The 20579-nt window shown below is 38.7% G+C and overlaps 1 protein-coding gene across 1 annotated transcript in view; it reads left to right on the top strand.

Moving 5' to 3' along the window:
* The first annotated feature begins 656 nt into the window (after positions 1-656).
* The window catches only part of LOC307159394 (neuronal migration protein doublecortin-like), a 47793-nt gene continuing 27870 nt past the window's right edge, over positions 657-20579 (top strand). Inside the window, exons 1-3 of the mRNA XM_079872739.1 lie at positions 657-776; positions 13695-14125; positions 17174-17508. Of these exons, the coding sequence (XP_079728865.1) occupies positions 13735-14125; positions 17174-17508 (726 nt within the window). The 5' untranslated portion in view covers positions 657-776; positions 13695-13734. The remainder of the gene's footprint in view (positions 777-13694; positions 14126-17173; positions 17509-20579) is intronic.

Genomic DNA, 20579 nt, shown 5'->3' on the forward strand with positions numbered 1-20579 from the left:
AGGAAATGATGTAATGATGTAAATGTTTATAGTATGCTCCAGCGGCATACAAATATATAGGCCAATAAATATAAAAGATCTCAGTTCTTTTGTCACTGAAGTTGCTTTGCTTGCGATTTCTTGTACACACAACACAAGAGGAAAAATCAAACATATAGGCACACAATGTGCTAACTTTCAGTACACTCTAAGATATTCTATTCATATTCAGAACATTGATTGCAGTGCGTTCCACTACAAGGTTAAGTTCTTTTGACTCATTAGCAGTTTTATTAAAGTGATAAAAAAAGGTAATTATTTACTAATTTCAAACAATTTAGGTGAATTAGTCTAAATAACAATTATGATGATAACTGGATTTTTTCAATTAAACACACAATGTAACATTCTTGAGAAAGGTTTTCATATACTTTTTTCACAAACTATTGATTGAAAATAGTAAGAAGTATTAAGTAGCCTATAGTCAATAATTGTGTAGTCAGCAGTCAATAACATCTTTAACTGCAGCACATTCAGCTTCAAGTTGAGTTAATGACTCGTTAACGGTGTATTAACACATGAATGCAGATGTTTCTGGACGCAGCCTGCAGTGGGTGTTGACTGTGCTCAGTGGGCGTGTGAGAGGCGGCGCTAGGACCGCGCGGTGTGCCGCTAGAGAGGCATCGCAGGCAGAGCAGCTGAAGCGGCAGACAAAGACACGGAGAGCAGCGCGATCCTGCAGCATCCACGCCCACCCACACACACTCACACAGCAGCAGCAGAGCACTGTACCACTGGTAAGTCAAACGCCGGTACACTTTTACTTTAAGAGAAAAACGTGTTGATCGAAACGTATTTCGTGTAGTTATGCTAATGTCTAGTGAGATACTTTAATGTCAGAAGTATAAAGACATATTTTTGGGAATGTTAGTGGGTGAACAGTCAGGTGGTTCAAGGTTCGAGGCAGCATGCATTTATATATAATTAACCATATGTATATATCTACATGTAATACATCAACATAAGTGATAATAAAGCAAAATATAGTAATAGGCTATCTCTTACCAGGAACAATTTGCCCTTGTCAAAAAATGCTAAAGGAATGTGTCGCCTACAGGATTTCTAATCTGAAACCCATACTAATGGGATCAAAATAAGAATCCTCCAAAAATCAGCTAAGATCTTATGTCCTGGTTGATGTTGTGTATTTTTTATTACAAATGTAATGGAATAACGTCTTGTTATTGGACAGTTAAGAGAAATCACAAACTCACACAAAAAAAAAAAAAAAAAAAAAAAAGATTTGACAAGAGATATTTTGTTCTATTGGGAATCCTAGAGCAATATCAGGGAGCTATTGGGATCTACAGTAAGTGTTCTAAAAGATCTGAAAAAGATTTTATAATCTTACAAGAAAATTCCTATTAGGAATTTAAAAATTATTCATATGCGAATTGGTAGCAAATGTGAGCGGAACTTTATTGTCTCTGGGAGATTCAAACTGCAGGGTACTCTTCTCTAATACTCAGGAGGTTGCAGTGTGTGAGTGTGAAGTATAAGACCCATCCTGAATTTGCTGTAGTGCAGCATGTGCCAAAGAGACACAATGAAACAGGCTCGCAGAGCACTCTGGGCGGGTGTATGGGGGGAGTGGGGTATACGGACTTGCCCCTGGAGACCATTTGCTTTCACTATGACCAATTTTATCCTTCTCATTGTGTGTGATTCAGTGTGTGATGTGTAACTGGACTCTATACACTGCAGCACGATGTGACATCAGAATTTATTAACCAACAAAAAAACTCAATGGGAAAAGTTTGAACCTGTCATCGTGAAAAAGCAGTATGTCATAAACGGCAAAGAGACATTTGGATATGACTACCTTTACTGGAGGTCTTTCCCTTACAAAAGAAGTACCTGGGCAGTACCATGGTGCAGTGATGGTTTTACATGGTACAACCACCATGGTTTTGTTGACAAAAAATGCAGTAGAGCAAACAATAAAGTAATAGTTTATCTAAAATCTTTCTTTTAAAAAATAAATTGAGAAATTAAATGTTAGACAGAAATATGCCCAAGCAGAAAATGAACTTGATTAGGGACTGGGGCTTTCAAGCTCCAAAAAGGCAGAAATCACCATAATAGTTGAATTATGCGCTATATTCTGAATCTCCTGAAGCCAGACGATAGCTTTGTGTGAAGAACAGACCGAAATATATGCTTTTGTTTGGACATTCTGCTAAACATCTCATTTTGTTTTCCTTGGATAGAAGAACTTGGGTTGATTGTTAATGAGAGTAAATGATTTCAGAATTTTCATTTAATAAAAGCAGTGGTGGGGCTGTCTCTAATACTGTCATGAACTGGAATGTCTGGATGACACTAGGAATCTTGCTGATTCAGTGCATCTCAGTTGCTGGGTTCTGGTGTATGACTGTGCATTTGAGTCATCTCTGCCCATCATGGGTGGATGGGGGATGTGTAGGAGCCCTTGTGTCAGCTGTGGACCAGGCCCAATTCCCCTCTGCACCAGTGATGGCCGTATAAAAGCACTCGAGGTGTGTAGTGTGTTTGTGTGACCACAATAAGGATGTAATCCCTCTTTTTTTTTTTTTTACTGGTACAGAGGGACACTGTCCACAGGATTAGACAAATAACAGACCCATAAATCAGCACTAATGCACAACAGGGACTGGGAGGGGAATATCTGTGGGCCACCTCAGTCATGGGCGTCGCCTCAACATTTTACACAGGCTTTTGTAATCAAACCTTGGATTGTTCTTCAATGTCACATCTGAGTGTGCTTGTCGTTTTCAAATTCTCTCACTTTCTACGTTTACTGTGTCCTGTGTGTCTTTCATTTGCAGATTTCCCAGCATTATTTTGTGTGTAATCCAAGGTGAGGCGAGAGGGGTAGTAGCCAGGCTTTAATTGGAAAAGCTGCTGCAATCCCTTCTGGCAGTCACACTGGACACAAGCCCATGTCTAAATGCCACAGACCGCCCTATTGGCAAGAAAACCCCCCCCCCCCCCCCATACCATTTGTGATAACTAATTACCACAAATGCATAATAACAGCTAGCCACTAGAAATTGCTACTGTTAATGATATTTTTAAATCCTATTGCAGAAATCTTGCTCATGCATACCTCAAATCTGATACCTCAAATTGTGTGGCTTAAAGGGATAGTTCACCCTAAAATTAAAATTCTGTCATTACTCACCCTCAAATCATTCCAAACCTATAAGACTTTCGTTCATCTTCGGAACACAAATGAAGATATTTTTGATGAAATCTGAGAGCTTTCTGTCCCTCCATTGACAGCTACAGTACGCAACTACCACTTTAACGATTCAAAAAATTCATAAAGAGATTATAAAATCGTAAATCGTGATTTAGTCCAAATTTTCTGAAGAGACTTTATATGATGAACAGATTTAATTTAGGCTTTTAATCACAAATAAACATTGATCAGTGAACATAAACCGAAGTTCAACAGTACTTGCTTGACGCGCAAGAACAAACCTCATTGTTTCTTGCAGAAGCTCAAACGTGTTGCGTAACACAAGAATGAACCTCATTGGTTCTTGAGCTTTCGTTTACCACTGATGTGTGAGTTGATGAATGTTTATATGTGAATAAAAGCCTAAATTCAATCTGTTGTCATATAAAGAGATCGCATCTCTTCAGAAAATGTTGAAAACCACTCAATTCATATGGATTAGTTTTACGATGTTTTTTTAAACTTTTTAAAGTGTCAGTTGAGTAACTTTCAATGGAAGGACAGAAAGCTCTCAGATTTCATAAAAATATCTTCATTTGTGTTCTGAAGATGAACGAATGTCTTATGGGTTTGGAATGACATGAGGATGAGTAATTCACCCATTTTAGGGGTAATTACGCCTTTTAGCTTGTTGAAGAAATGTTCTATTAGAACACCTTAGGAACCACTTAACAATGCTATGTCGACCACTCAGAACACCCTTTAGCAGCCACCCAGAACCTAGCAACAGCATAACAACCACTCAGAATACCTAAGGTAAAGTTTAAAGAATTGGTCACTGAAAAACCCATATTGACTACTAATCTAGATATCAAAGTGGATGCATCCCCGTCAAGGTCCTATGTGGTTAAAACCTCATAAAATGTAAAAATGTAGTCTGCATAATCACTTTGAATGGTTGGAAAGTAAGTAAATGTGATGGCCTTTTGAGAATGTGCAGGATGAACTCTTTCCTTCGCTCTTTCTGTAGTGCCGTGTTTTGATTTTGGATTGGGTGTGAGGAAGTCAAATAAGCTGCACTTGTAGCAACCTAGCTCTCAGAAATCCCATCATTACAGGCTAAAGATAGTGGAGGTCAGGCTGTGGGTGCTGATTAAGGAGCTAATTGAAGTGTCGTCAAGCTAGGTAGCACTGACAAGCGTTTATAGGATTCCTCTAACTAAGTCAATAGAGATGGAAGCACCTTAGGCATTTGACAAGTCCTAAAGGATTTGAATACAGTGGAGGTCTGAAAGTACTGTGAATCTGTGCTATGAATATAATAACACATGACAAATATCTTAATCATTTTCCCAAAATACTAATGAGATTACATATAAAGATTAAATGGAGATGTTTGCTTTAGCCTCTTGCTTCTTAGTTTTTATCATTCGAGACCACCTCAACCCTCCACCCACCCCAGTGATATCGCTTATCTCCTCTAAAGCTTCAAAAGCCAACTCAGCAATGCCAACAATGCTCAGATTTGTCAAAATGTCAGGAATCTAATTATCTGAGCTTTGTTATGCACATTCATTTTAATGCAAGTATTTTTTTTATTAAAGGATTTTTTAGGAGAAATACCTGGGACAACAATCCTAGTTAAATGAAACATAACATGAGAATTTTCCTGAGATTTGAAAGAGCAGCCTTCTAATATTTATATTATTTTTAGTCAACTGTTAATGCCTCTTCTTAAATGCTGAAATTGATTTGTAATTTCATATCAAGCCTTAGATTAATAAACCATGCTCTGTGTTTGCTGTGTGTCAACACCGTTATTGATGAGTATCGATTTTTAAGCCACATCTCAGTCGCTGAGCATTTTTTTTTATTTTGTAGTGTTTCCCTCACTGAAGTCAACATGTAATCAAAATGGACCCTATTGACTTTCTTGAAACAAATTCCTGTGAATGATTCATATATGTCATTAAAAAGGTTTTGTAATTTTTCATCGGAATGTAAAACTGAAAGAGGCTTTTTGGCTAATGTCACCTAGTCAGTGGACACAACTGATTAATGGTGATTAGCTAGGCACTATTTTAGAGTACTGTTGTAGTAATGCAGCCTTTCTGAAATCTTGTCATTGGTTAACAGTAATTTAATGCTGGTTATTATGTAAGGGATAATGTACATCCAGCCGGTTAAAGTGGAGGGGTCTTGTATCACCCTGAAGGGATTTATTTTGCGATAACAACTATCTGGATGTACATTATCCCACTTATTACACGACTACTTGCCACATAAGTAATTAATTAAACACAAAATATTGATTTGAGTTGAAGTACTTTACAAATCTTCCACAAGGAAAAACTGTTTCTAGCAGTTTTGAGCCTAGACAAATGAACACGTTCAAACAAGACAGACATTTAATGTACAATCGTACCAGTTTCTGTCAGGACCACTATCGTCAAATACGATTGACAATTAGCATACAGTTTGGATTGGTGGTATGGTTCTGTTCTGAGCAAGAACTCCCTGCGCATCCATGTAGCCTAGCATGGGTAAGAGCAGCAATAACCCCCCTTAGGGTAAACAGAACAGAATTAACATGAATGTATTGCAGATCTCATTATTTCAAGATTTTAAAGTACAACATAATTCGAGAATTTATTCTGATTCAAAGGGCACTCAGAAGGCCAAATACTGACTGGACGAGAGGAGGAGCTGGGGATGGAGGAGGGTTAGCTCCTGAGAAACGCGATAGCTGCTGATAATACTGAAGGAGCTTATATTTGTATACAGTGATAGGCGTCGTATTCCTATAGGTAGATGTGGATCAGCTGAGACTCAGCTGATGCGAGCTTGACTAACGTGACCTGCCAGAACTGACGCTATGCTTAATTATTACACAACTTTTCACCACATAAATAATTAAGGGCACAAAATTATCGATTTGAGAAGAAACCGTTTTTAAAATCGTATCTGTTTATTATTCACAGACATAACAGTAACATGTACTTGTGTTTAATGGGTTGTAATATGAGCATGTAACTTTACATGTGTACTTTACAACTGCTTACTGATTTGTTACCCAGGTTGTTTCCTGTTGTAAACAATAAAGTAGGTTAATCACTTAAATAGTCTAATACTGCCAGAGCTCTCTCTTTAACTCTGTCATACTTTCTTACTCATGCCAAGCAACTAGGTAAAATCAAGGACAGTTGTAGTGTTTGGCATTTCTGACATCTCATTGTCAAACACTGTAGTTGTAGCTGACGTCTGGAAGAGTTTGGTTCATGTTGTGGACATGTCGAGAAGACGCTATTTTCTGCGCTTTGCATGCACTTCCAAAGGACGAAGACTCGGGCTCGAATTACTACGGTAGAACCAACGGCATTACTACTGTTTGTATCACTGTGTATACAAGTGTTGAAGAAGCTTAGTTACTGACACATGCTTTCAGCGGTGGACCAATCACAACAGACTGGGCCATCTGACCAATCAGAGCAGAGTAGGTTCATGGAAAGGATGAAATAACCTTTAAAATACGGTTCTATGGTATACTGGAAAATAATATATCAATATATGCAAAGAGTCAGTGTATACCATGTTGAGCCTTCTTCTTCATAACCTCTGCAATCCGCTCTGGTATGCTGGATATCAGCTTTTGGGCCAAATCCTGACTGACGGCAATCCTTTTTAGTGAGAAAACCTTATTTGTGATCAGAGTTCATCACAATTTGTGGGCTTCTTTTGAGCCTTTTGAGGATTGACCACAGGTTCTCTATGGGATTAAGATTATGGGTGTTGCCTGGCCATGAATCCAAAATTTCAATGTAATGATCTACGAGCCACTTCATTATCACTCTTGCCTTGTGACATGGTGCTCCATCATGCTGGAAAATGGATAGATCATCACCAAATTTCTCCCGACTCGAGGCCGTGAGACTTGCTCAATTGCAATCATGCCACCAGCCTTGCTCCGTTCCACCGGCTCTCGGCCTCGCCCTGTTTGCCACATACCCCCATCGCCCCTTGCAAGCCAGGGGGTACCCTCAAGACTGCGCTCTACTCCCCACCTCCGGGAGGCCAGTCACAGCGGCCGCAGCACCTGGGGGTAAAGTGAGACAAGGCGAGAGAAAAGGAAACGGAAGGACGAGGAGAGACAGAGGGGAGAGAGTAAAAAAATTGGATGAAGCCCCTGACTCCTCCGAACCGCCAGCAGCCGCTCCTCCATGCTTTGGTGGACAGAGACGAGTATCCGTCCCCTCGCCGAGCCCTCCAGCTCCACCGCTTCGAGTGTCCTTGGTGGCAGATGCTACTCTATCCAACTCGATGGCACAGTGACTTCCCCACAGCGGCAAGGGCTCTATGACAGCGGTTCCTCTATCCTCCAAGGTTTCGGCACCAATGTAACACAAGGTTTAAAGTTTAGGGAAGAAGGAGGCGGAACCAATAAGCGTTCAACATAATACTTTAACTATAAAATAAACAACACAATACGAAAGTAAATAGGCTGCCCCTCACGGACAACTGCCGCATATAAACATAATAAAAACAACAACATAAAGCCTCAGGCCTGGTCCTCTCTCGTCTTGCACTGTCGTTACTCCTCCTTTCATCCTCCCGGAGCAGGTGACGTTTCTTTATTCATGGCAGTGTTTCTGGGCAGAACTGTGAGACAGCCCAATCCCTGAATGAAAAATAACTCCACATATGGATGGCCTCAGGATTTTTCACTGTTGGTTGACACAGGACTCTTGGTAGCGTTCACCTTTTCTTCTCTGGACAATCAAATTTCCAGATGTCCCAAACAGTCGGAAGAGGGCTTTATTAGAGAAATTAGTTTTGCACCAGTCTTCTGCTGTCCAATCTTTGTACTTCCGGCAGAATTTCAGTCTATCCTTATTGTTCTTCTTGGAGAGAAGTGGCTTCTTTGCTACCATTCTTGACAGTAGGCCGTTGTGCGAAAGTCTTGGCCTCACTGTGCGCACAGATGCATTCACACCTGCCTCCTGCCAATATTGAGCAGCTCTGCACTGGTGGTGACATGATTCTGTGGCTGACTCCTCAGGAGAAGATGGTCCTGCTACTTGCTGGACACTCTGGGAAGTCCTGAAGCCTTCTTCACTGCAGTTCATCCTCTCTCCTTAAAGTTCTTAATGATCCGGTACATGGTACTTTCAGGTACAATTTCCTTTGCTGCAATTTCCTTCCGCGTGAAACCATTTTGATGCAAGGCAATGATGGCTGCACATCTTTCTTTTGAGGTAACCATTGCTAACACAAGAACACAATGATTGGAAGCACTTATTCCCTCCTTTTATAGAAATAAATCTGCTCTTATAATCCAATCAGAATGGTAGTGTGATTTCACCTGACTAGTACTCATTCACACTTTCTAGTGTGCTGATAATATAATTAGTGAAATGATGTTAGCTGATCATTTTGTACCAGGGCCAAAAAACAGTGACATTTTGTTTTTTGTGAAGTAATTAACAATCTCAACAAACCTCATGATTTGATGTACCATTCATGTCCATGGCACAAACTACACAAATTATGCATTAAGTTTTATACTTAGCTGTTTGAAGGTGGGTGAAAAACTTGTTTTAGGAAGTATTAAAATGAAAGGGATGGAATCAAACATGGATAGCGATGAGTTAAACTCCCAGTATGGCAGTAATCCATTTCCATTATTAGAGGGGTTGTATTGTTATTTAAGTGACTGCCCCTCTCCAGGCGGAATTTAAACAAAACCTTTAATCGACCAAATCCAGGACACGGTGTGATATTTGCCAGACAGGGAATAGGGAGCAGGGCTATTGACAGCTGGCGGTTCTGCAGACAAAAAGAGTTAAAAACATATCAGGACATTGATGAGTACTTATTGATTTGGCTTTGAATAGGAGTCTCTCTCTCTCTCTCTCTCTCTCTCTCTCTCTCTCTCTCTCTCTCTCTCTCTCTCTCTCTCTGTGTGTGTGTGTGTGTGTGTGTGTGTGTGTGTGTGTGTGTGTGTGTGTGTGTGTGTGTGTGTGTTTTGTGTGTAATATGAGGTGGTGTAGCTTTATTGATCCATTTTTTTGTTTGGGGGGGTATGGGGGAATATTTTGAGGGAATGTGTGCTCAGATGGGAGAGTGCGGTAACAGAATGAGAATATTGACCAATTGCTGGGACAGCAGAAGGTGGGTGGGAGGGGCAAGTATAAGTTGTAAAAGTCTTGTTGGGGGCAGGAGACCTCAGTGACAAAGAAATGGACAGATGACCACTGTTTATTTAAATCAGATGGGGCATATGCTAGTCACACACACACACGCATGCGCGCACGCACGCACACACGCACGCACACACACACACACACACACACACACACACACACACACACACACACACTCTGTGTCTGGTTTACTATCTTTGTGGGGACTCTCCATAGACTTAATGGTTTTTATACTGTACAAACTGTATATTCTATCCCCTCATACTATATAACCCATTCTATATCCCTACTTCTAAACCTACCCATCACAGAAAACTTTCTGCTATTTTATATTTCCAAAAAAGATCATTCTGTATGATTTATAATCTTGTTTCCTCATGGGGACAAAAAAAAAAAAAAAAAAAAAATGTCCCCATAATGTCAAAATGTACTTGTATTATCATACTTGTGGGAACATTTGGTCCACATAATATAGGGAGTATCACCACACATGTGTATGTCTAGCACTTCAAATGCATTATTAAGCATGTGTGCCATTAGTGTGTTTATGTGAGTGACTTTTACATTCTTGCGCTTGCTTAATCACTTTATCCTCAAAGAAAGGGTGATGTGAAAAGATACAGTTGGAACTGCAGCAGAGACAACTGTCCTTTTCTAACACTCTCCTTCTTTCACTTTCTTTTATTTCTCATTTCTTTTGTGGAGGGTAGAGAGAGTTTTGTTCAAAGAGAGCAGCTGTGTTTTCGAAGTTCTGGCCCTGGTCCACATGGAGCTCAGTGGCCAGGATCTGCCTTCCTCTCAGTCTGGACTTTAATCAGAGAAAGAGACATAAACTCTGTTCCAAAACCTTGTGAGCTGCCTATCTAGACATAATGTCTGTTACAAAAGCTAGGCAGCAACCTTATGCTACCTTCCAAGATATCTTTTTTTTTTTTCCTAAACTAAGGTCATCTCCGATTACATTGCAATATGCTCAGTGAGGAAATCCAACCAAGATGGTGTATGAATGTAAACTAAATTTAATTTATGCATATTTATGCTATTTTGTGTAGAGAGTTCCAGATCAGTCATTAATGAGGTTCTGTTTAGGTTAGGAAGCTCCCTAGAAGACAGATGCCTAGATAGATAAGACAGCGAGACAGCTTAATAGGGTTTGAAACAGACAGAGAAAATGAAATTTGTTTTAGTCTTCTAGTCATCTCTGAGATATAGCATTATCCATCATCTTTATCACACAAACAGTTAGAACTGCTAGAACTGTAGCTGGTTTCACATGCTTTCTATCTGATCCAGACTGTCCATTTAAGGTCAGTAGAAGCTTGTTTAGATGGCTGATCAGCTGAGCCACATGTTGGTGGAGCTAAAGTTAACCTGGAGAATGCTCCAGAAACTAGCTTGACCACCATACAATGGTTTGACCTGGTTTTCTGACTCTCTCACTCAATTTCTTTTTGTCACATTATTTAATAAAAAAAAAACAAAAAAAACATTTTAGGATTATTAGATTGTATGATTATTTGACGTGTATGTTTGTTTGTTTTTAGTTCTCCATACTTTTGCAGAGAGTTGTTGCACAGCCTATTTGATAATAATTTTAGAACATCAAATTTGCATGTCTATGTAAATGTTGCACTACTTTTAAAGAAGCCACTGGCTTATTTTACAAACCTGGAAAACTTCTACAATGATCTCTTCCCCTAGCCCACACCTGAAAAGGTTTTTTTTTTTTTTGGAGATAAAACCCATCCAATGGCAGTTGTGTTGGAGTGTTTCTGTGGAAATGGAGGCTAAATATATGTCCGCCTCTACTCTTTTGTTTCCTTCTCACAGTTCTCGCTAAGGGTGGAGTGGTGGATTGTGGGATGATTTTAGTAGCATGATATTGTAGGTGGAATTCCAATGAAAAGTCAAGAATTTGCATATAAATAAAGACCAGTGCATCTATTTTAAGATTTAAAATGATGCAAACCCTAATGAAAAAAAAAAAAAACCCAACAAAATGTATTTAAAAATACTTTATTTCATACCAAGTAGTAAAATATTTACTTACATATCACTTACAAATGTATTTTTAAATATCACTATTAGTAAGATATGATCACTGACTATATAATATTAATCTTTAAATGCAAGATATTTAAAGTGTACCTAAAGTATGCTTGCAATACTTTAATTTTAGAACCATAAAATATACTTAAGTATATATTTAGTTGGACCTCAGCACTACTTGAGGAAAAACCAAAGTGCATTAAGTACAAAATTAGTAATATAAGGTACTTAAATATGTAAATGCATTTGTAGTATGCTTAGCATAAAATAAATGTGTAGCACTTTATTTTACAGTCCTGTTCCGCAAGTACATTATATGCAGTCATTATAGTAATTATAATAACTATGTAATAACTAGGTACTAACCCTGAACTTACCTCTAAACCTTGCCCACTACTTTCTTAAGTGATTACACTGTTAGTACACGTAAGTGGACGTACTGTAAAATAAAGTGCAAAATAAATGTATTTCAAATACATCTTGGTATATCTATTTTTCACTAGGGTAATAACAACAGTTTCGTATTGGTTCTGTCAACCAAAGAATTCAGTTCTTCAGAGAAATATAAAAAAGAATCATCACACCAAAATAAAATGACCATTTCTGATGCATTCCAAAAAATTGTAACCAATATTTCTATTAACTTTGCATGTTTGTTGTTATTATCACTATGCTAGCGTAGCTACATGATAATAGTAAAAATCTGTGAGTGTTACTGGCTGATGACTAATGTCTGTTGCTGTAAATGAAGTCACTTAAGATTTGTTTTGAGTGAAATAGACTTATTTTTCATTGCTTTATGACACAGATCAGACAATTAGCTAATTAATTTCTTGAGGACTGTTGACTGCAGAGTGCATTTAATTGTGGTGCCATATCAATGACATAATTTTCCTAAATAATTAGTTAGGTCAGGTATTTTACAAAGTGAAACATGTGGTTCCACCCCATCTTACACTACACTCAGTTTGGTGTTGTGGAAATTACACACTTCACCATGAATGTCCTTCTACAGGTAATTCCTTATTAAAGAAATCAGCCAATAAAACAAACAAACCAGTCAATATTTGATTTCAGTTCTTCAGAAGGTTTCAGTTAATGACATTTAATAGATAAATGGGTAATGAATGGAATGTTAATGATCACGTGTGATTTGATGCTGACGTGTAGTTTCTATGCTTCATCTGTGTATCCTTTTAGAAAACATGGCGAGCTTGTGTTGCTGTTGCCATGGATACTGGCTAGTTGAGGAACAGTTGATTGATTTAAATGTGGAATATGTTGTTATCAATGCTAGCATGTGCTGTATAAATGTGTATAAACTCAGTGAACTTGTGTGTATTTCTATATGTTCTCAATCTACAGTACCTGATGATATGCCATGATGCCACCTGATAACTAGTTTAAAGATGACCATACCTTTAGTTTCCTTGTGTTTAGTTTTTTTGGGAAATGACTGTCTCCACAGGGAATTTCTAATAATAGTACATGAGTGACATTGAAATTTGTGTGGGTCTGCTGTATGTAGGCCAACCCATGGTGGAGTGTGTGTTACTCAGAAAGCATGTGTATATGTGTAGTACTTACACGATGGTAGGCGTAGACCGAAAAACACAGTTGGTTTCAGTGTTTCAGGTAAAATGTTTTTCGAATGACAGACTTTGAGGACAGGTTTCTATTTTACGCCCTATTTGGAATTCTGTCACTTGCTCGTATCTTTGGGTTGTGTTTTTGGAGTGCACTTCAAATTATTCCAATTGAGACACAGGTGAATTGAGACCCCCCAAAAAACATAATGATGTTCATGAATTCATCATTTATGATATTTGTATAAATATGATAGGCTATTTGATATAAAAAATAAAAAATAAACTAAAAAAAAACACTTTTGAGGAATGATTAAGATTTGTACACTCACAATTAAGGGTTAGTTCACCCAAAAATGACAATTCTGTCATTAATTACTCACCCTAATGTCGTCCAAACTCGGAACACAAATCTGAGAAGAAACAGATCTGAGCTTTCTGTCCTCCATTGACAGCTATGCAACTCCTACTTTGACACTTCAAAAAGTGCACAATTCTGAGGAAAAAAGTCCAAATTGAATTGTGAGAAAAAAATACCTTTTGGATGTTTACCTTTTTTTTATTATGTGGCGAAAAAAAAGCTTTCTTAAGTTTGCTTTCCCTAGTCAGACCAAAAATAATTCTGTTTGTCTTTTATGTTTTTTCTCATTCTATTAGACCCATAACTCCTCAGTACAAGACCTCCTTCACCACCACTATGGATGCCCCCTCTGAACACGTTGCCATGGAGCTGGACTTCGGCCATTTTGATGAGCGGGACAAGGCGTCTCGGACCTCACGAGGTGGACGGCCCAACGGCCTCCCCAGCCCCACTCACAGCGCTCACTGCAGTTTCTACCGTACACGCACCCTCCAGGCTCTGACCAATGAGAAGAAGGCTAAGAAGGTACGGTTCTACCGCAACGGCGACCGCTACTTCAAGGGCATCGTGTATGCAGTGGCCAGTGACCGTTTCCGCACATTTGATGCGCTTCTGGCTGACCTGACCCGCTCTCTGTCTGACCACATCAACCTGCCACAGGGGGTCAGATACATCTTCACCATCGACGGATCACTGAAGATCACCAATCTGGATGAGCTTGAGGAAGGTGAGTGTTTTGAGTTAGGCATTTTTGTATTTATGTTTATGTTAACCATAATGTTTATTCTCTTTATCATTCATCATTTGCATAGTATTGTTAGGCAAAAAATCTCTGCATAAGCAGTTAGCCTGAGAAACATCCACAGAGATGTCAGACTAAATACATTTTAAAATACACGTCATGAAACGTGAATTCACGTTGGTTGATTTACCAAAAAAGACTTTCAAATTGCTCTGACCACTGAAACACCTGAGCCGCACATGTGTAACAGTGTTGAACACAGTGCCACGCTTGACTCTGAAACTCACAGCATATATTGATTTGTTACTACTGTAAAGCTTTATTCAATAATTATAGGATCTCATTCAATGCTTTCAGAATCTTTACTTTTTCAAATCATTCTGATTTCGTTTCTGTATTTTTAAAATGAACATATTTTAATGACAGTATATGTATTGGACAAAAATGAATTATTTTATTTATCAAAATATATATTTATACGATTTTGAAACAAACGATTTTTTTGATTTGTTTTCACACAAAATATGTTGCTCCATCAATGTTCAATAAAAAAAATTATGCAATCATACGCTATGGGGGTAGTGAAAAGCACATTTGTCTTAGGTGTGCCTTTAGCCCCGTTGTACCCTATTAGTGTGTGACGAGCACTAAACCAGTTGTTAGTAAAACACACACTACCCACCTGCACTAAGCTCTCCAAGAGCTAAAAGCAGATTGGTTGGCCTGTCTGGTTGCCATGCCAACAGTAATGTGCCCATTAAAGGTTGACACCAGCTTTTAATCCTGAACATTCACACTCACACATGTCTAAGACTACTATACCACTGTAAAAGCAAACAAAAATAGCTGAAACCTGAGATTGAAAGCAGAAAACACTTCAACCGAAATTATGTACAAAACAAAATATGAATGAAGTATTTTATGCAGTTCAGGCTGAATAAATTGCGGTTATTAGTTTAGAACAAACCATAACAACTGTTTAAGGAATATCTATACAATACCGCCTTCCAGGTCATGCAAATATGGAACATGTGCAATGTACACATGCAAAGTGGCTTGTTTTCAACATTGCTATTTGGAAAACAAAAATAGCTATTTTGCATAATTTAACTTAAACTTAAAAACCACAGAGTAGGCTAGTGTTTTCAAAATGTGTCGCTCATGTATGCTAACATTTTAGAGTCACGGGTCAAAGATCAGAGGGCTTAGCAGTCATTCAGTCTGTGAAACATGGTAATTACTTTAATCCAGCTCTTAAATTGTATGGAGTCAATGCTAGTGCACTTCTCCTGCATAGATAGTTCACATGGGGAAACACATTTTGTATGTACTTTGAGTCGGGTTTTATGATAAATTAGTGCGTGATAAATTAATGATAAATAAGGAGGGACTTGATTTAATGGATAGTTGGATGATTGTGGTTTGCTATTGGTCAGAGAAGAGAAGAGATGTCGCTGTAAAAAGGAGGGGAAATTATAGATTAAAGATGACGAGGGCACAATACGGCACTTCTATCATTTAATCTGTAGTGTACCCTCACTTTTTCTTGCGTACTGGCACTTCTCACATGTTGCCGGTACTCTCATCCCCAACAATTTTTGCGATTCGAAGCAGCAAATGTTTTCCACATGAAAAGACAAGACATTCTTCATTACAGAGCAAATCTGCTTTGTCAGTATATGTTGAATTTGAGATGAATCAAGCTGGGAGCAGACAGCAAATAAAGGAGCCTAGAGGAACATGCTCAAAATGTGTGGCACACACACACACACACACACACTCACTCAACCGCTCAACCGTGTGTTTCTGGAGCTCAGCTATTCTGTGTCGTCTGTTGGTGTGATACATCTGCGTGTTAACCGCACTGCCTATGCATTTAAGAGTGTGGCACGCACACACACACACACACACACACACACACGTACGTTCTTATACAAACCTAATATTATTTTCTACAACCCCTCACAGAAAACTTTTTGAATTTTTATATTTTCATTATTTAGTATGTTTATTAAGCTGTTTTCCTTGTGGGGACCATTGACTGCTCCCCATAGTCACAAATATCCTAAAGGAATGTGTACAGGATTCCTGATGGAATTTGTGGCATGATTTGGAGGCAATCTTAAAGGATCCTAATGGAATTGATTGCGAAACAATTCCCACATTTACTACAAAGTAAAAATCCTACAGGATTTTTTTATTATTTTCTCTCTGGATATTTAATAATAATATTTATCATATCTCTACTTGTATTGCACTGGAATAATGTTTTGCTCCTGTACAATCAACCCCCCCTCCAGGGGTTTTACAGGGTCAGTTTATCCTATTAGTAACCATAATTATTGGGAATAATTGGGAGTCCTATTGGGAACTGGGTTATAAATATGTCAAATCTATTTTTTGTTTGAATCCGATGAAGTCTATATAAAACATTTAAACTTCTGGCTATTAAAACTAATTAGGTCAGGCATTCTCAAGCCATCATAAAGCTTATCTTGACAAACCTTTTCATCGAGTTGTTTTTTTATCAGGACACATCACAAGTCATGCTCAAACTTACATTCACATTCATGCATTTAGCGTATTATTTTATCGTAACTTACAATAGAAGAGCATAATTCGAGCATACAAAGCCACTTTATTAAAAAGCTAGATTAGAAACAATCTAGAGAAGAAGAGAAATACAGAGTAGGAAAAGAAGAGAATTTTATTGATTGATTTATTTGCAAGTGAATTGGTTTTGCTTGTGGAGTGGTTAAGAGCTGGCGGAAAAGGTGTGTCTTCTTGAAAGATGTGATTGTTTCAGCAGTTCAGATGGAGGTTGCTCCTCATTCCACTAGAGAGAGCAGAGAGGGTGAAGGTTATGGAAAGCAATTACATTCCTCATACATCATAGTAGCAAAACACTGAAAATCAGCAATAGTTGTCATTTGAAACCAAAGCTTTCAAACTAAATGTACTGTAGCAGAAATGTGTTGAGCTGTTCAACCAATCATCTTTCTTTCTCTGTTTCTGTGTTTTCCACCTCTTCAGGTGAGAGCTATGTTTGCGCCTCCGAGAACTACTACAAGAAAGTGGACTACACCAAAAATGTGAATCCCAATTGGTCGGTCAACGTGAAAGCATCAGCCAGCCAGAAGAACATGCTAGCCAACCGCTCCGCCTGTGAGGCGAGGGAGACCAAGGACTTTGTGCGACCCAAGCTGGTGACGGTGATGAGGAGCGGGGTGAAGCCGAGGAAGGCTGTCCGTGTGCTGCTCAATAAGAAGACGGCACACTCTTTCGAGCAGGTGCTCACTGACATCACAGAGGCCATCAAACTCGAGAGCGGAGCCGTGAAAAGGATCTACACACTGGATGGCAAACAGGTATGTGAGGAGTACACTAATACACTTGAATACACTTGAAAGTGTGAATACTGGGTTATCTTGCTTCAAGTTTCACATTGCTCATAATTTACCAGGGGGTTAACAATTAATAATAAATAATTGTGTAAGAATGAGATGTTAATTTTACCCTTTGATAATAATACTAGCTGACAGGTTTCCCTGTATGTTTACAGCATTACTTGAGAGAGATGTTTTTCCTTGAGTAAAAATTAACATGTAGGCACTACTGTACCTGATAATTAGCCAAATGAATCAATTCTAAATCAAGATCAGTATCAATCTCAAGCTTTTGAATCAAATCACCTCCTCCACACCACATCCCCCATCCATAATTCTCACTCCAAGCTAAATTCAAAAGTTGGCAGCCCTGGTATTCATAAGCTGTCGTTTCACACGGTACATTCCTAACCTTGGGTTAATGTCCTTATTTGCATATTTGTGGTGTCAGTGTCATTGATTGGACGAACTACGCGACCAGTTTACATAAAAGCTCTAGCATTTCACATCCTTTACTGTCTTTTGTTCACTCCAACATTTTTCCCATCAAACACTAAAACTACTGTTTAAAGGGGAACTATGCAGTTTTTTAGCTTAATTTACCTTAACTGAACAGCTTCAGAGTCATTGGAATGGTTATATGACTTTTTTCGTGTTGAATGGTGGTCTTCTCGCACCCCCCTAGCGCCTGTGAGCGGGAAAACCACCCTTGCAACTTTGGGCCGGCGTCAGGAAGTATCGCGTGATATCAGGTCACGCGATGTAACAAATTGCTTTACGGCTCTGCACACATACACTATCTAAACATTTATATGCTAGCCTTCTGTGTATCATACATACCTCAGTGGACATGGCTCTGTGCGTTCACCGGATTCTTTGAAAACAAATTCACATGACCAGAGGGAGAAGATGGGAGGGGGGCGCGTCGCCAACGAGTTTGGACGACAGTGTTGTCAAATATCTATTCCGAAGCTGTAGGGGGAGCTCTATAGAGAAACCTGCGAGCAAAAAGCGAGAAAACAGCGAAGAAATTGCCAAAACTGCATAGCGCTGCTTTAATGTGCAGTGTTTCCGTGACTGTCCAAAACATGTGCAAATGAGCCACGCGATTGGTTGTCTGTTACTAAGCATCTAAACATAACATTCCGTAAAAGCTTGCCACCGTAATGCGGGCTTAACACTATAAAAGAGGTCTCCTGAGTAGGGTTTCATAACCCCGGGTAAAACCTCACTTCTAACTTTCAAGTGTGAAATGTTCCTTTACACAAGATTAAAAGCAGGGTTAAGAATGATGATAACCCGGGGTTAAACGCAGTGTGAAAGGACGATCTGAGACACTGTATTCAGAATGTAATAAGTAATAACGATAGAGACAATGATTCAAAATCTCTACCTGTTGACAAATTTCTTCAGGTTTATCACATCTACTAGTACATAGAAGTGTGTTGTATTATGGGATACAGAAACTCACGCAGTATGATCTGTAGTATGCTGCACATTTTGGCGGCTGTAGTAGGTCATCAAGGTATTCCATCAATTTGCACATTGTGCACAGTATACATACTACAGAAATAGAATGAGAAACATGGAAGTATGCCATTATGCCGAATGTGAAACATCAGAGTGAATGAACAGGTACTCTTTGTTTAGTTTGATTATTTTTATGTTTTTTTTGTTTTGTTTTTAAATGAATTGCCAGTCATTCATAAAAGTAAACCAATGCAACACACACACACACACAAACACACACACACACCACACACCACACCACTGCAATAATCAAATTCCACTCAGCTAGGTTTTATGTTTCCTGTGGGAGTCTGCGTTGCAGGCCAAATATAATTTAGCCATTCATTCAACCTCACTAATGGAAGGTTTTGGTTCACAGTATAAACCACAGCCTTTGCCATCATTCAATTATTGTTCTTTAATGCTTCTATTTTATATTTGTGTTCCTATAAATCATTTTTATTTGACTCCTGAAATGTTTCCTGTCAGCACCAGTAGCCAAAATATTGATTTTCAGCTCCAACTAAAACTCCCCCATCCTCCAAAACCCAGCTAAAACCAGCTTCTGATTGTTTGGCTAGTTTCATAATTTATGGTCATTAGCTGTTCTAAGCTTGTCTAGATGGTTAATTAGCTGGAGTACCAGTAAGTAGATTAGGTTTCAGTTTTAAAAACCTGCTCGCTCTAATGGAAAACTCAATTAAAATCAATTTAAGGTTCAAACTGTGTTTTGGAAGATGGTTGCTGGTTACTTACTAGCCAGTCCAAACTGGTCTGGTTTAGGTGGTAGACCAGCTGGTGGGGACCTGACTGAGCTTGTAAACCATTTTAGATCAACAACAAGCCAACATGTAAAACCAACATGATTCATTTTACAAGATCTACAGCTCCATATGTATAAAACACTATCAGCTAACTGTGCTGTGTTTATTAATGTACAGCTGTATGTGTGCTTGCTTTTTGATTTGGATCATTGGATCTTTAATCCTTCACGTCTGCTTCGCTTTGATATCATCATTAATTGCAGCTGTAACATGCATCTGCAGAGCAGGAGGGACGTGACCCTCTTTTAACCTTTTGCTTTTCTCTTTCCTTGTTCTCCTTTTCTGTCAGTCTCATCTACTGTATCCCTCCTTCATTTTATTAACATTTACATAAGCATGTTCTCTTGCCCCGTTTATCTCACTCTGTCCTTCCTGAGTATCCTTTGTATTTGCTCACTCAAGCAGAACTGCTCCATAATGAGTTCTTAAGAACCGGATTCTGAACTGCAAAATTCAGATAAGATGAAAATCCAGACTTCTACCACAATTCAAAGTAGCAAGAGAGGTACATCCCACACAAGACTTGCATTTTCAACTCTAATAAATAAAAGATTGGACTGGATAACAGCAATATGTCAGGAAAGATTCATGGAATTTCATGTTAACTGAAGTAGGAAATATATTTTAGCATGAATTGCATGCTGGGAATTAAATTTCATTGAATGGTGCTAAAAGGGCATTAGAGTAGATTAAGGTCTTATAGTATGATCAATTTCGGCA

The sequence above is a fragment of the Squalius cephalus genome (assembly GCF_949319135.1).
Source record: "Squalius cephalus genome assembly, chromosome: 5".
NCBI lineage: Eukaryota > Metazoa > Chordata > Actinopteri > Cypriniformes > Leuciscidae > Squalius > Squalius cephalus.